This window comes from Pecten maximus, chromosome 12 (assembly GCF_902652985.1).
Source record: "Pecten maximus chromosome 12, xPecMax1.1, whole genome shotgun sequence".
Taxonomy (NCBI): Eukaryota; Metazoa; Mollusca; class Bivalvia; order Pectinida; family Pectinidae; genus Pecten; species Pecten maximus.
Window position 1 is genome coordinate 18,388,609 of NC_047026.1, and position 15,111 is coordinate 18,403,719.

The 15,111-nt window shown below is 36.9% G+C and overlaps 1 protein-coding gene across 2 annotated transcripts; it reads left to right on the top strand.

The window, feature by feature from the left end:
• Positions 1-1,393: 1,393 nt before the first annotated feature.
• LOC117340040 (PC-esterase domain-containing protein 1A-like) lies at positions 1,394-14,733 on the top strand. 2 transcript variants are annotated; one of them, XM_033901797.1, is made up of 5 exons: positions 1,394-1,464; positions 6,099-6,197; positions 7,616-7,695; positions 11,511-11,743; positions 13,205-14,732. In XM_033901797.1, the coding sequence occupies exons 2-5, from the start codon at positions 6,113-6,115 to the stop codon at positions 14,115-14,117; spliced, it is 1,311 nt and encodes a 436-aa protein (XP_033757688.1). In that variant the 5' UTR covers positions 1,394-1,464; positions 6,099-6,112; the 3' UTR covers positions 14,118-14,732. The 2 variants fall into 2 exon arrangements, with proteins under 2 accessions (XP_033757688.1, XP_033757689.1); XM_033901798.1 differs by lacking the exon at positions 1,394-1,464 and adding an exon at positions 5,626-5,871 and having other exon boundaries at positions 13,205-14,733.
• The last annotated feature ends 378 nt before the right edge of the window (positions 14,734-15,111 follow it).

Sequence of the window (15,111 nt, forward strand, 5' to 3'; positions counted from 1 at the left end):
AAAACACCACTGTTCCCGATTCTGTTTTCCGAGCGCTGGACTTAACGGATGCAGTCCGCCATGCCACCATACGGTACAACAATACTAAGAATAAATGACTAATTTGATACGAAATATATAATTAGTTAAAACATTTAGTATGGCTTATAAAGTCTTAAACTAATAAAAATAAAGATTAGAGAGTGTGTCAGAACCAAACAGCAGCAAATCTGGAGATAATTCAGTTAAATTTAAAACATTCGCATTTTTTTTGTTTCAAGGCATTTCTAGAAATTCAGATGCTATGCAGGTTTTCAAATGGTCAAGAAGAAAAGGGGGAAGAAGAGGAAAGAGAAAATATCAGACCAAACAAAGGTCACATTCAGATGGTGGGAGCCAAGATCCCACTGGATTCAAATATATTTATTATAGTTTTCCTTGTTGTAATCAGATCATACAGGTCCCTGTGATCATCATATATACATACATTATATCGTAATATTTAAAAGAAATGTGAAAGATTTTATGACATTTTATGAAGTTATATGACAATCGTTGTCTTTGCGTCAGATGTTTCATAGACTTTTATAATATAGATCTATATCCATTAGATCAATATTGAATCCGTGTAGACTAATTAAAGAGAAAGAGGGTTACTGTACATGTATAACAATATAATGTACATCGAATATATATCAACGCAAAAAAAATCTAGAAATGATCATTTATAATGAAGAAAAAACAAACAAACAAACAAACTTGTAGACACTACATGCCAAATAGAGGCGGAGTACAACAGAATATTTTCGGCATGCATACTTACTTGTTCACTTAAAATTTTAAAGATGGGCTCAAGCTTTGCGTAACTGTTAAACTATTAAAATATGCCACTTAGCGTGTTTTTGTTTTCAATTGCAAAGTGACATGAAAATCAAAACTTTGACCAGTGGGTTATTTGGACGAAAAGGTCGCAGGTCAAGGTCATATATGGGTTCATGATTGATAACGGGTTATCTTAAAACGACCGAAGCTATGAAAATCGCTGAGATGCAGCTTCTACTTCACAGGTATGGAAATTCAGGTAGGAAATTTGATTAAAAAATAAAACTAGAACTAGGCACAAGTCCAAAATAACTTTCTTGGAACGTGACCAACTCCAACGTTAATTTTAACTCAAATGTTACCCGCCCAACAAGGAAGACGTTAGCTGTTGGTTGTGGACGATACCATATATTAGTCAGAATTATTGAGTGGATATTTTAATATTATTGAAAGTATATCTTTGTATTTATAGCATTTGTGAATAATACTTGTGAAAAATTACTGAACATCCCTTTACGACATCTGTACTGTTAGTAGTTAGTCGTTTTCAAAAATAATGAAATAACTTTTCTCACCTATTGTAAAAAATAGACTCGTCCAGAGAGTGACATCGCCCCGTGCGCAGTTGTCAACAAGAGAGGAACCAAGTTGATTGCAGAAAAGGTAATTTCGTGCCTTTATTTTGTAGGATGGACTGTTTATTTTTAAAGTCATTCTTCGTCATTTAAGGATGGCAGAATCTATTAGTTCTATGTGATTTATCAGTCACAAAGTGTGTCAATTTTACGTTCCGAACCAAAAAATGTGGACTGCCACTCGGATTCTCGACACTGACAGTCATGTCACCTACCCGGCAATATTTGGCCTAGGATGTAGATCTATACACGGTTAAGATCTTCATAACGTCAAGTTGAAAAATCACCAGCAGATTCCGTGAAGACATTGAGCGTTTTGACCTAGTAGAATCTAGATTTCTATTTAGCTAAGTTAGATAATTATTTACATTCGCCTGATTCGGCTCTCTGTCGATTGTAGCCCCCCTCCCCATCCGTACTGAACTTTATCCAAAGTAACCCAAATTTTCTGACTTGTTCTTCTTTATTTTGATCGCTGCCGGGTGAATCTACAACTGTCATGAAATTTCAGACGACTGTGATCTTCTGTAAATTTTGTATTAAAAGTTTTCTAGATTGATGTATTTTCAAAATGAGCATTATCTTAAATAGTTGGCTTCGATGTTCCATCAACGTTTTCTGTGACATTTTGTTTTTATTTGGGTTAACGTTAGGTTCACTATGGTTGTCATTACCGTAACAAAGCAATTTTCATAAAAATAGAAGAAGTCCAAAACACCCGATGTCAATTCAAGTTTTAAAATGAAGGGAATTTTATGACAAATTTCTTTTGAATTACTTCAAATAAAAAACAATTTATTACCCAAAAAGCATCCCAGCTTCAAATACACGTAGCTGAAGGCCATATATAAAATTTTTCAAAACATCTCGATACCATGGGTTCTGAAAATTGCATACAAGTTGAAATACTAGAAATTGATTAAATATAATGTCAATCGAAAGATTTTTTAAAGAAATTATGAAAATGACTTAAAAATGTGAAATAACCCTGTTATGGTAATGACATGATTTCTGACACCAAATGACATCTTCAAGCATTGGTCAGAAGTATCGGTTTTGACCGATTCTATGCATGACAATGACTTCAATCTCATCTTCATCCTCATTATCGATTATCCCTGGGTAAGGATTATCTTCGTTGGAAACAACGCACCATCCTCATTATCGATTATCCCTGGGTAAGGATTATCTTCGTTGGAAACGACGCACCATTTTCCAGCCAAACTTTTGTCAGTGACAGCTAACTGACTGTCTAATACTTTCTCTGAACTACTATGGCGCGGGAAGGATGTCATAATTAAATATTTTTGCCTAGGCAAAAATAAAATATTGCCTAGGCAAAAATCGAATATTGCTTAGACAAAAATATTTCAGCCTAGGCAATATTCGATTTATGCCTAGGCAAAATTGTTTCTGCCTAGGCATAAATCGAATTTTGCCTATGCATAAATCAAATTTTGCCTAGGCAAAATTATTTTTGCTTAGGCAGAAATATTTTTGCCTAGGCAATATTTTATTTTTGCCTAGGCAAAAATATTTAATTATGACATCCTTCCCGCGCCATAAACTACTGTCTGACTGTTCACTCTGAGTACCAGAATCCTGAGCTTCGAAATGAGGGTCGATCCTCTTCCTCTTCATTTTGGTAAAAATGGAATGTATCTGGTGCAAAGCACTGACAAAATCTAGTCAAGATTGGAGTCTTGTGGTAGACGACAATGGCAACTCAAAACTTGGTACTGATTGACACCCCGGGGAGAAAATGGACCTATCTGAAACATTTCACTTTATAATCGTGATTTTTGGTTGGTAAACTAAGATTTTGTTAAATTAGTATTACTTCAAATACTGTAAGGGTAATGACTGGTAATTAAGGAATGCTTCAATTTCACATTACTTACCAGCATTTAGGTGGAAACGGCAGATCGTCATATGAAGTAGCAAACCATTATTTAATATTTTGATTTTTAAAGGTGTATCGCTGTGACATGGCTGAAGTCCTGTGTATCCAAAATTAAATGTCAAATTAATAATGTATTCCCGGTAAGTTGACTGACATTAGTTCTTATATTTACTTCAGACAATAAAGGAATGCACATAGAACAATTTTTCAAATGATTATAAAAATATTTTCTAATGTAAATTTTAAGACTGAAACATCAGGGACCCAGATTTGTATTGTAGTTGTATATTCAGGGTTAGTACGGGCCTTGAGAAAGCCTTGACTTTCATCTTGGGCCTTGGAAAGCCTTGAAAATTGGTTTACAGCCTTGAAAAATCCTTGAATATTCAAGTTTCATTAGGATAAGTGAAACCCTGGCCACTGAACCCTGTGGTTATATACGGCCATTATGTAGTTATATACAGCGATAATCATCAGTAGACCTAATGTGACCACACATCTTTGGACATCTACAGCTGACCTAGGCCAACAGATACAGAAGAGCATCACTAGGACTAAATGATTTTTTGAAAAAATAGATCTACATCTCATATTTCCTGTCTGATGAATTTTGGTTTCAAAGATTTTCATACAATGTTTCTTGATTTTGCAGTGATAGTAAAAAATACACTGAACAACAAAACAAATCCTTAAAAAATATTGGGGCTGAATTTGTTTAAAAACTTTGGTTGATTTGCAAAGTACTTAAAAATTGATTATCCAGAACAATGCAGCTGATGTCTGGGTCAAATGCATCAAGTTGGTCCAAAACCTGTTACTTTTGATGGTGCTATAACTGTGATAATGTCCTGGTGCCCAGATATATCCAGACTTTGGACAGGCTGGTCTGTAGACTCTACATTAACACATAACTTACATTAACACAACTATGTGCCCTTTAATGTATATCTTGGACCACCTGGCCTTTACAAATGGAAGCTATTTGATACCACGGAGTAAAATTAAGAGTTTAGCTGTAGTGCTTTAGATAACAGTACCCTGATGTGAAGTTGATTTAGGGGCAGGTTGGTGGAGGTGTGAAAGGGTCCTCCCATCCAGTTTGTTAACAGTTACATGTACTGACCCCTTTGTAGTGGGCCAGAGAGCACAGGCATCATGCTGAAAGATAGATATATGATAACCTGATTACACACCATAATACAAATGTGTGAACCACAACACAGGGTTACTATGGAGACCCAATAAGCCACACAGACCCAAGCAGTTAATAAAAAGGGCTAGTCCAAGCATTTAATAAAAAGGGCTAGTCCAAGCATTTAATAAAAAGGGCTTGATTTCTTGAAAGTTGAATGATGAATAATGATTTTTGACAAATTTTCAACCCATACAGCAGAGACCTATATCAATTTAGTATATAAGTCTCTGCATACAGTGGGAAATAATTTTCTTTTATTTAGAAATATTTATAGTAAATGCAATTCAGGGTTGTAAAAAAGTGCATGTTGCACTACTTGCATACATGTATGTACTAATTATATATATAAAGTAGACTAAACTTGCTGTGAAAATATTTGAAATTTGTTTAATGCGCCTAAGTGCATTGCATTGAAATCTTAAAGTCCCTTGGACGCAACATTCATACAACTATATCAAAATTCCATATAACATTGAAATTTCGTATAGTGTATAGCGTGAAGTGCTATACACTATATATTATAGAACATTTCAAATGTCGTAATTTTAATTAGATCACCTGCAACAAAGTTTGATAATTTGATAATTTTTAATTTTTTACCCTGATCTACCCTCAGATGAGGGAACACTCAAATAGTGTTGGGAGTCACTTTAAATTTCGTATCGATTATCACCATTTCTTAAACGACAAAAATGTTGATTATAAATTGATTGATCATGAAAAGAAAAAGACACATCTATAAAAAACATTAACCAAAATAGGGGGATATGTTGAGAATATATTTTAAGGCATCTAGGTATGTTGTTTTAATGCATTTTTATTTCCAATTTACAATTTATTATTCCCAGAACTACATTTGCATAACATGTACTAATGAAGATCCTAATCTTCTTATGAGCAGAAAAACATTAAATACATGTCCTATGCCTCTTGTCCAAAAGGACTTGTGTGGGGAACAGTGATTATTGGAAGGCAGTTAACAGTGCCTGCTGTGAGATGGTCCTGTGAATTGGAGCAGTGTCCAGTGACTGAGCAGGGCTGGGTGAATTGGTAATAATGGGGAGGAACATTGTCATGCTGTTTCCATGGTATCCAGTGAATGGGAGGAGCTATAAACACTGGCATGTGGGAATGGGAGGGACTATAAACACTGGACACTGGGAGTGGGCAGGGCTTGCTAAACACAGAGAATTGAAGGGAGGGAGAAGTGTCCATACAGCTGAACAGGTGTATATCCTCCATCACCCAGACCTCTTGGACTAAATATTTTACTGTATATAACATGGACTGTAAGCATCACTCAGCACCTCAATAAGTCATACATGTTGCAAATGAAAGTAAGATCTAAAACCTTTCCTATAACCAAAACAAATTACTGAAATATTCAAACAGGTCATTTGTGATGGATGCATTGCATCGGAAATTGTGACCTAGATTTGTAACCATTCTAAAGATGAAACTGTAATTTGAAATTTTCTAGACTCTTTATCAATTTCTTTTCTATTATTAAAATTATGCTTTATTTTCTCTGTAAATGTTTTCATAAAATCTATGTTTGTTACAGCCTACTCAGAAGAGATGGTTATCATGTCAGATATATTTCTCCAAGAAGACATCAACCATATCCTATGTAACAAGTTTGTAGTGATCATTGGGGACTCTAGTGAGTATCATCAAACTAATGTTATTGTAACTGTTTTTCAGTATAAATACCTACTCCTATAATATAAGAGGCCGCTGGTCGGCCTTTTTCTAGCGGATATGAGTTTGCCGACTGCGACAGCGCCTGTCAAAAGTATCTCACCCTGTAAAACCTCAAACATTGTTGGAGTATAAAATTACCATAAAACTTTGATCATTTATTTGTCCTGTAAATAAGCCCATCCCGATTTTCAGATATATGTGATGCTCCCCCCCCCCCAGCCTTACTGGGTAGGATAAATTATACATTTATGATTTATTTATGTAACAATCCTGTTACAAAAAAAAAGCTATTGGTATTTGGGGGGGGGGGGGGGGGGGGGGGGGGGGGCTAATTCATTCATAATTGATAGTAGTTATGGTGTCAATGAAAAATAAGAACTGTAATTAATTATATAAGGGCTGGATGTTGGTGGCTGTCAACTTCAGTTGGCCGAGGCAGATTTCCCTGTAGTTAGTCATGATAATACCTCTGATTTAATTTACCTTGACACCAATATCACAGGGTCATAAAGTTACTGATTACAAATTTTAAAGTGCATCACATACACTATTTATCAAACTATCAGGATTTAATTGAGTGATAAGATATATTGTGACACTACATTTAAAACTGAAGTGCCCTGACTTTTGGCTCTAGCCTTTTAAGGTTCACACCCTCAGAAAAGTTTTTAAATTGCGAAAAAAAAATTTAGATAAAAAATCCTGTTGTCTATTTGGTTAGTGGACAAATGGTATATTGAAACTTATTTAAAGATGCTTGTGAAAAAAGAAAATGGTACAGTAAAAATTAGATGGTACATTGAAATCTATTTAAAGATGTTTGTGAAAAAATTAAATTTTTCGGAATATTTTATTGTGCAGATCTTCACTACAATTGGAATTAGGCATCAGGCATAATCTATACAAGCCCCCTTGTATAATATTTAAAGATGCTTGTGAAAAAAATAAATGGTACTGTGAAACCTATTTAAACATGCTTATCGAGCAAATTGAAGGATAAAGAGAAACCTATTTAACAAAAAAAAATGCATTACTGTTACCAATATACTATCAACATATTGGGATTATCAAACTTGCTCTTAGATTAACAGGGCTTTTTCTCACTGGTTTGGGAAGAGGCATTTTTGTCTCATTTTGGGAAGAAAATTGATGAATTGGGAAAGATTTTTTCAGGAGTAAAGGGCAAAATTTGGCTTAAATATGAAATAACTAATATTGGGAATGGGGCCCATTAACGGCCCCAAACAGCCTCCAGAGAAAGCATTGCTTAAGGTACAGATTATATATAGGTCTGCCTCAAAACTTGGCTACACAAGTTTAAGTTCTGATAGGTATTTGTTTTGTGAAAGGAAATTAATTGTCTTGTTTTGCACACAGTTCAGAGAGCAATATACAAAGATCTTGTGCTTCTGCTGCAAAGGAACAGATACCTGAGTGATGCCCAATTGAGGTCAAAGGTGAGGATGGATTGTACAGGATACAACAATTGTGTCATACATGCCTGCAAAGGATTATTTAAATACAGAGTATAGTTTATCCTTTCTTGGTTTCTTCCTTTTTAGGTCATCTGACCCGAAGGGTCAGGATGACCTATAGTCATCATGCTTTGTCCGTCGTCGTGCGCCGTGCGTCGTGCGCCGTGCGTAAACTTTTCACATTTCAATCTTCTTCTCAAGTTCCACCAGTGGGATTGAGCTGAAACTTGCCTGAAATGATCCTGAGATGGTCCTGACCAAGTGTTGTTATTTTTCGGGTCAGTCCGAAATCCAAGATGGCCGCCATAGCCGCCATCTTGAAAAACACATTTTAAACTTCTTCTCAAGTTCCACCAGTGCTATTGAGCTGAAACTTGCCTGAAATGATCCTGAGATGATCCCGACCAAGTGTTGTTATTTTTCGGGTCGGTCCGAAATCCAAGATGGCCGCCATAGCCGCCATCTTGAAAAACACATTTTAAACTTCTTCTCAAGTTCCACCAGTCCTATTGAGATGAAACTTGCCTGAAATGATCCTGATATGATCTCGACCAAGTGTTGTTATTTTTCGGGTCGGTCCGAAATCCAAGATGGCCGCCATAGCCGCCATCTTGAAAAACACATTTTAAACTTCTTCTCAAGTTCCACCAGTGCTTTTGAGCTGAAACTTGCCTGAGATGATCCCGACCAAGTGTTGTTATTTTTCGGGTCGGTCCGAAATCCAAGATGGCCGCCATAGCCGCCATCTTGAAAAACACATTTTAAACTTCTCAAGTTCCACAAGTGCTATTGAGCTGAAACTTGCCTGAAATGATCCTGATATGATCCCGACCAAGTGTTGTTATTTTTCGGGTCGGTCCGAAATCCAAGATGGCCGCCATAGCTGCCATTTTGAAAACACATTTTATACTTCTTCTCAGGTTCCACTAGTGATATTGAGCTGAAACTTGCCTGAAATGATCCTGATATGATCGTGACCAAGTGTTGTTATTTTTCGGGTCGGTCCGAAATCCAAGATGGCCGCCATAGGCGCCATCTTGAAAAACACATTTTAAACTTCTTCTCAAGTTCCAGCAGTGCTATTGAGCTGAAACTTGCCTGAAATGATCCTGATATGATCCCGACCAAGTGTTGTTATTTTTCGGGTCGGTCCGAAATCCAAGATGGCCCCCATAGCCGCCATTTTGAAAACACATTTTAAACTTCTTCTCCGGTTCCACCAGTGCTATTGAGCTGAAAATTGCCTGAAATGATCCTGATATGATCCCAACCAAGTGATGTTATTTTTCGGGTCGGTCCGAAATCCAAGATGGCCACCATAACCACCATCTTCAAAAACACATTTTAAACTTCTTCTCAAGTTCCACCAGTGCTGTTGGGCTGAAACTTGCCTGAAATGTTCCTGAGATGATCCCGACCAAGTGTTGTTATTTTTTAGATTGGTCTGAAATGCAAGATGGCCGCCATATCTGCCATCTTGAAAAACACATTTTAAACTTCTTCTCAAGTTCCACCAGTGCTTTTGAGCTGAAACTTGCCTGAGATGATCCCGACCAAGTGTTGTTATTTTTCGGGTCGGTCCGAAATCCAAGATGGCCGCCATAGCCGCCATCTTGAAAAACACATTTTAAACTTCTCAAGTTCCACAAGTGCTATTGAGCTGAAACTTGCCTGAAATGATCCTGATATGATCCCGACCAAGTGTTGTTATTTTTCGGGTCGGTCCGAAATCCAAGATGGCCGCCATAGCTGCCATTTTGAAAACACATTTTATACTTCTTCTCAGGTTCCACCAGTGATATTGAGCTGAAACTTGCCTGAAATGATCCTGATATGATCGTGACCAAGTGTTGTTATTTTTCGGGTCGGTCCGAAATCCAAGATGGCCGCCATAGGCGCCATCTTGAAAAACACATTTTAAACTTCTTCTCAAGTTCCAGCAGTGCTATTGAGCTGAAACTTGCCTGAAATGATCCTGATATGATCCCGACCAAGTGTTGTTATTTTTCGGGTCGGTCCGAAATCCAAGATGGCCCCCATAGCCGCCATTTTGAAAACACATTTTAAACTTCTTCTCCGGTTCCACCAGTGCTATTGAGCTGAAAATTGCCTGAAATGATCCTGATATGATCCCGACCAAGTGATGTTATTTTTCGGGTCGGTCCGAAATCCAAGATGGCCACCATAACCACCATCTTCAAAAACACATTTTAAACTTCTTCTCAAGTTCCACCAGTGCTGTTGGGCTGAAACTTGCCTGAAATGTTCCTGAGATGATCCCGACCAAGTGTTGTTATTTTTTAGATTGGTCTGAAATGCAAGATGGCCGCCATATCTGCCATCTTAAAAAACACATTTTAAACTTCTTCTCCAGTTCCACTGGTGCCATTGAGCTCGAAATTGGTGAGGATGTTAAGGAAGGAGTGCCAACAAAGTTTTGTTATTTTTTCGGCCTTGTAAAAACTTTGGCATGGCAGCAATGGCGGCCATTTTGTAACATGATTGCGCAATCATGGTTTTCCTGAACAACACCTATTTCAAACTTCTTCTCAAATTCCACTGGTGGGATTCAGCTCTAACTTACCAGAAATGATCCTTAGATGGTCCAGACCAAGTGTTATTATTTATTGGGTCGGTCAGATATCCAAGATGGCCACCATGGCCAACAGTGCCACTATATACTTGCTACAGAGAATGCATACTACAATAATATAAGGGTTTTAATTTAGAGTCAGATGACCGTTAAGGCCCCTGGGCCTCTTGTTTGTCTGTACCTCCTTTCTGTGCTTTGTTGCCTATCGTTGGTGTCTTGATCCATGAAATATGACTTCATCTAATTGGCTATTTTGAGGGCATAAAACCCTGTACAAACACATTTATACATATAATTGGCAGTTATACAGTGATTATCAAAACACCAAAGGATGGGTCATCATTTGGCCCCCACTTCAATTTCTTTGACTTTTTCACAATTTGAAGAGGCATATGAATATGAGTCGTAATGGACCTCCTTGCATAACACCAAGTTGAGTGAATAATAAAATGGTCAATAGTTTTCACAAGCTAATGTAAATTTGAAATTCAATTATAACAGTTTACATTGTAAAAATGTAATTACTGATATTTTGATACAAAATATGTCATATTGGCATACATGAAGTAAGCCTAGTGATACATTCAATTAGAATGACATTCACAAAGTTTAAAATGTATACAATCTTGTCAACTGTGATTTGTATTGTTGTGATCGCAGTCTATACACTTGTATCTTTATATTATTTCTTTAAAAACTTTCCATTGGAAATTTCAAAAATGGTAAATTACTTTTACATATGGTGAAAAAATACAAGAAATTGGAGTGGGGGGGGGGGGGGGGGGGTAATGTTGGCATTTACCCCACCTTGTTGTCAGAAAAAGGGGCAGATGAAAACAGGACCTTGAAGTATATTGGCCAAATTGCAAGTATCTTGCAAGTGTGGCAGGTTATTACGTACTACGACTTTAATGGGAAAGGTTGCTTTCTGAATAAAAAGTATGAAAAACTTAAATGGGGAGGGGATTAAAAATATTTTGATAATGATAAATTTTATTCATTTGATTTGATTAATGTTCTAATATACTTAGACAAAGGGGGATTACTCATTTGAAATGAGGATATACATGTATCATTAAAACAGCTGGTCAGCCTGGTGTTTGGCTATTAAATTTATCAACAGAAAGAATGAAAATTTTAGCAGTATGTATGATTGAAATTTCCAGTGTAAAAAATTTAACATACAAACGATCAAAATTTTCAGGGCGAGTTTTCCTTTGTGAATGATGAGTTGATAGAGGGCGGAAAGAAGGCCAAAATGTGCAATGGAAAAGGTTACAGGGAGGTTCGACAGTATCAGTCGGACTACAATCTGGTGCGTTTCTACTTTGTGACTCGATGTTACAACACCTACATTGAGTCTGTCCTGGCTGACCTTTCCTGTGACCCCAAGCCTGACCTTGTCATCATGAATTCCTGCCTCTGGGACATAAGTCGGTGAGGATGCTGTTTGAGTTGTAATTTCAACCTCCCTGAATATTTCAGTAAATCAAATGACACTTAAAGAATATAGGGATTAAAAGTTAATGACTGCAAGATAAAGTGATGGTTTTCAATATCTGACCAGTTTTGATATGTAGAACAATTATGCAAAAATAGTCTCTGCAGTGCTGATGAAAAACAAATTAAACTTTAAATTTTTCATACTTTGTCCATCACTGTATTAGTCGATACATTCATGGGGTCTGGAAAGAAAGTTGAAAACATTAAGCACAGGACAAGCAACACAAATATCTCGGAACATCACCAATTTACTCGTCTAAATCCTTGTAGTATTTGTTTCTACCAGTCACACCAAGTAATGATACTTAGTAAAGTAACTTTGTTTTTGATTTTTTTAAAATCATTTTACAATGCACACATATATAGGGTATACAGTTTAACATGTATAGATCAATTCAATGGACAACTATGCTATTAATCTTAAATCTGTCATGTCATGTCCTGTTCCTGGATAGCCATTCATAAACACTATGTTCGATATAAAGGAATGATTCAAATGGTTATCCTCATCACCAGTGCAGTAGGCACATCAATATTTACCTGTGATATTGTTAGACAAATACCTGTTGATTGTACTAACATCCTCGTGTTAGAAATGATTTTCAGCTGTCCATCTTGACTGGACAAATGCTTTACTAGACCCCTTATATAAGTTTTATCCGGAGGGCAATGAATTTTGTGGGATTTTGTTCCTTCTTTTCTAGCTGTAGAATCGTAAAAATGATACTTGGTCCACAAATGGTATTCATTATCTAACGTATTTATACATGTACTAGGAGCCTAATATGTCCTATCCTTTCCCTGTATGTACTTAATCATTGCTTAGTATCATCAGTTACTGCAATCTGCTTATACTCAGGTTTCACTGAAACAGGGGATATCTATTTGGGTTTGTCTGGCCATCCGGCAGTCTGTATGGCCATCCGTCTATCAGTCTGTCAAGCTTCATATCCATGTAATAACTACAACAATGTTAACGGATTTTCTTCAAACTTAATAATAATGATAGATGAAATGCCTCAAGGGCTCCACGAAGGTCGATTGCCATTTTTGTCAGACATGATTTGGTAGAGTTATGGCCCCTGGATGAACTAAAAACTTTGTTTCTATGAAAACATTGGCATTTGCCGTTCAATAACTCTCTTAAATATTTTCTAAAAGATTTCCAACTTTGAAACATGATTCAATGTATTAAGTGAGGGCTCGGCAAAATTCGTAATAGGGTTTGGTAATGGTAGATGAGAAGCAAAGTCTTACAATAGTGTTATATGTCTTGAAAACATGGGAATGTAAATCCACAAATATCCTTGTTGCAAATTTGAAATTGCAGTAAAAGTACTAAAAAAACTTGAAGATTGAGTGATGAAAAATACTTGTTATAATCATCTTTGTCAGGTACGGAGCATCAGCAGTTGACCAGTACAAGAAGAACCTAGAGCGTCTTTTCACCAGGTTCGAGGAAACTTTCCCTAAAGAGTGCATGGTAATATGGAACACCACTCTGCCGATCTCAAAAAATGCCAAGGGTGGCTTTCTTGTACCTGAGGTGGAGTTCATGAACAGTACTCTGAGGCTGGACATCCTTGAAGCCAACTTCTACGCTAGACAGATTGCTGTTGCACATAACCTTGATGTCCTAGATCTACACTACTTCCTGCGACACCAACTGCACCGTCGTGCTGATGATGGCATTCATTGGGACATGACTGCTCACCGCCGCATGACAAACCTCATTATGACACACGTGTGTGAAGCTTGGCGAGAACAGCTCCCAGGCAGAGTGGACCGCAATAGGAATGAAACCAAGCAGATGTCCAGGAATGTTGAGAGAGAGGATCGTATAGATCATGGACGCTACAGCGATCCAAGAAATGACAATAGTAGAAATGGTCATAGGGAGGAAAACTTACGTCCCAATGACAATAGTGTCCGAGAGGACCGATGGAATGGCAACTTCACAAATTTCACCATCACCAGGAACAATAATGCAAAGAATACAACTTATCAAGAGTATCTGGATGAAACTAGTAACAATCACAACAACTACACTGATGCACGGGTCATCTACGATCCCAATGCCAGGTCCAACATGGCTGCCGTTCAAAACAGACCTGTACCATGCAGTCCCGCAAGTGTTCTACAGGCATTCAAACAAATGTCATCTGGTGAATACCAATGGCAGCCTTACCAACAGAATGCTATCCAACCGCTGAGTAGAAGTTATCCACACTACAGACAGACCCAGCGAGAAAACCCTTATAATAGTCGCTCAGTTAAGGTTGGCCATAGCTGGTCTTCACAGTGGTAGGACAATGAGATTTTCACTTAGATTACTGTTGTTGGGGCAGTTCTTGGCTCAAGTTCTGTTTTATAATATGTATGGGTAGTTATTACAACTTGTTTTAGGTTAAAATTTGTTTCATTCAGTAAACTGTTGCTTGTATTGCTTCACATTTGTTGCCAAATTCTATAAGGAACCTTTCATTTTTTATTCATTTGTGAATCAATAGAAAGTCAACTTTAATATCATCTCTCTGTGAAAATGTAAATAAATATGACTAACCTTTTGAAAAATATGACCTTATATTTGATGCCATGCATTAGATTATTTCTAAGTCATTTTTCTCTTGTTTTGTTCATAGTTTGCCATATTTCATTACCGTACTCGGCCAGCAATAAGCTCCCCCCAACCCTAGTAAGAATTAAGGGGAGGGGGCTTCCTACCAACTTGAGGCCTGGTTCATACATACTTGTGTTTTTGGCAGATGGAGGAGCAGGGACTTAATGTCGGTCGAGTACTCTACTGTCATTTTGATACATAGATTTGTTGTGTGGTACATTTATGTGTTGTGTGAAATGTTGTATGATACATTGATGTGTTGTGTGACAATGTTGTATGATACGTTTATGTGTTGTGTGACAATGTTGTATGATACGTTTATGTGTTGTGTGACAGTGTTGTATGATACATTGATGTGTTGTGTGACAATGTTGTATGATGCCTTGATGTGTTGTGACAATGTTGTATGATGCCTTGATGTGTTGTGTGACAATGTTGTACGATACATTTATGTGTTGTGTGACAATGTTGTATGATACGTTTATGTGTTGTGTGACAATGTTGTATGATACATTGATGTGTTGTGTGACAATATTGTATATGTTGATCTTTTTTGTGACAATGTTGTATGATACGTTGATGTGTTGTGTGACAATGTTGTATGATACGTTGATGTGTTGTGTGACAATATTGTATATGTTGATCTTTTTTGTGACAATGTTGTATGATACGTTTATGTGTT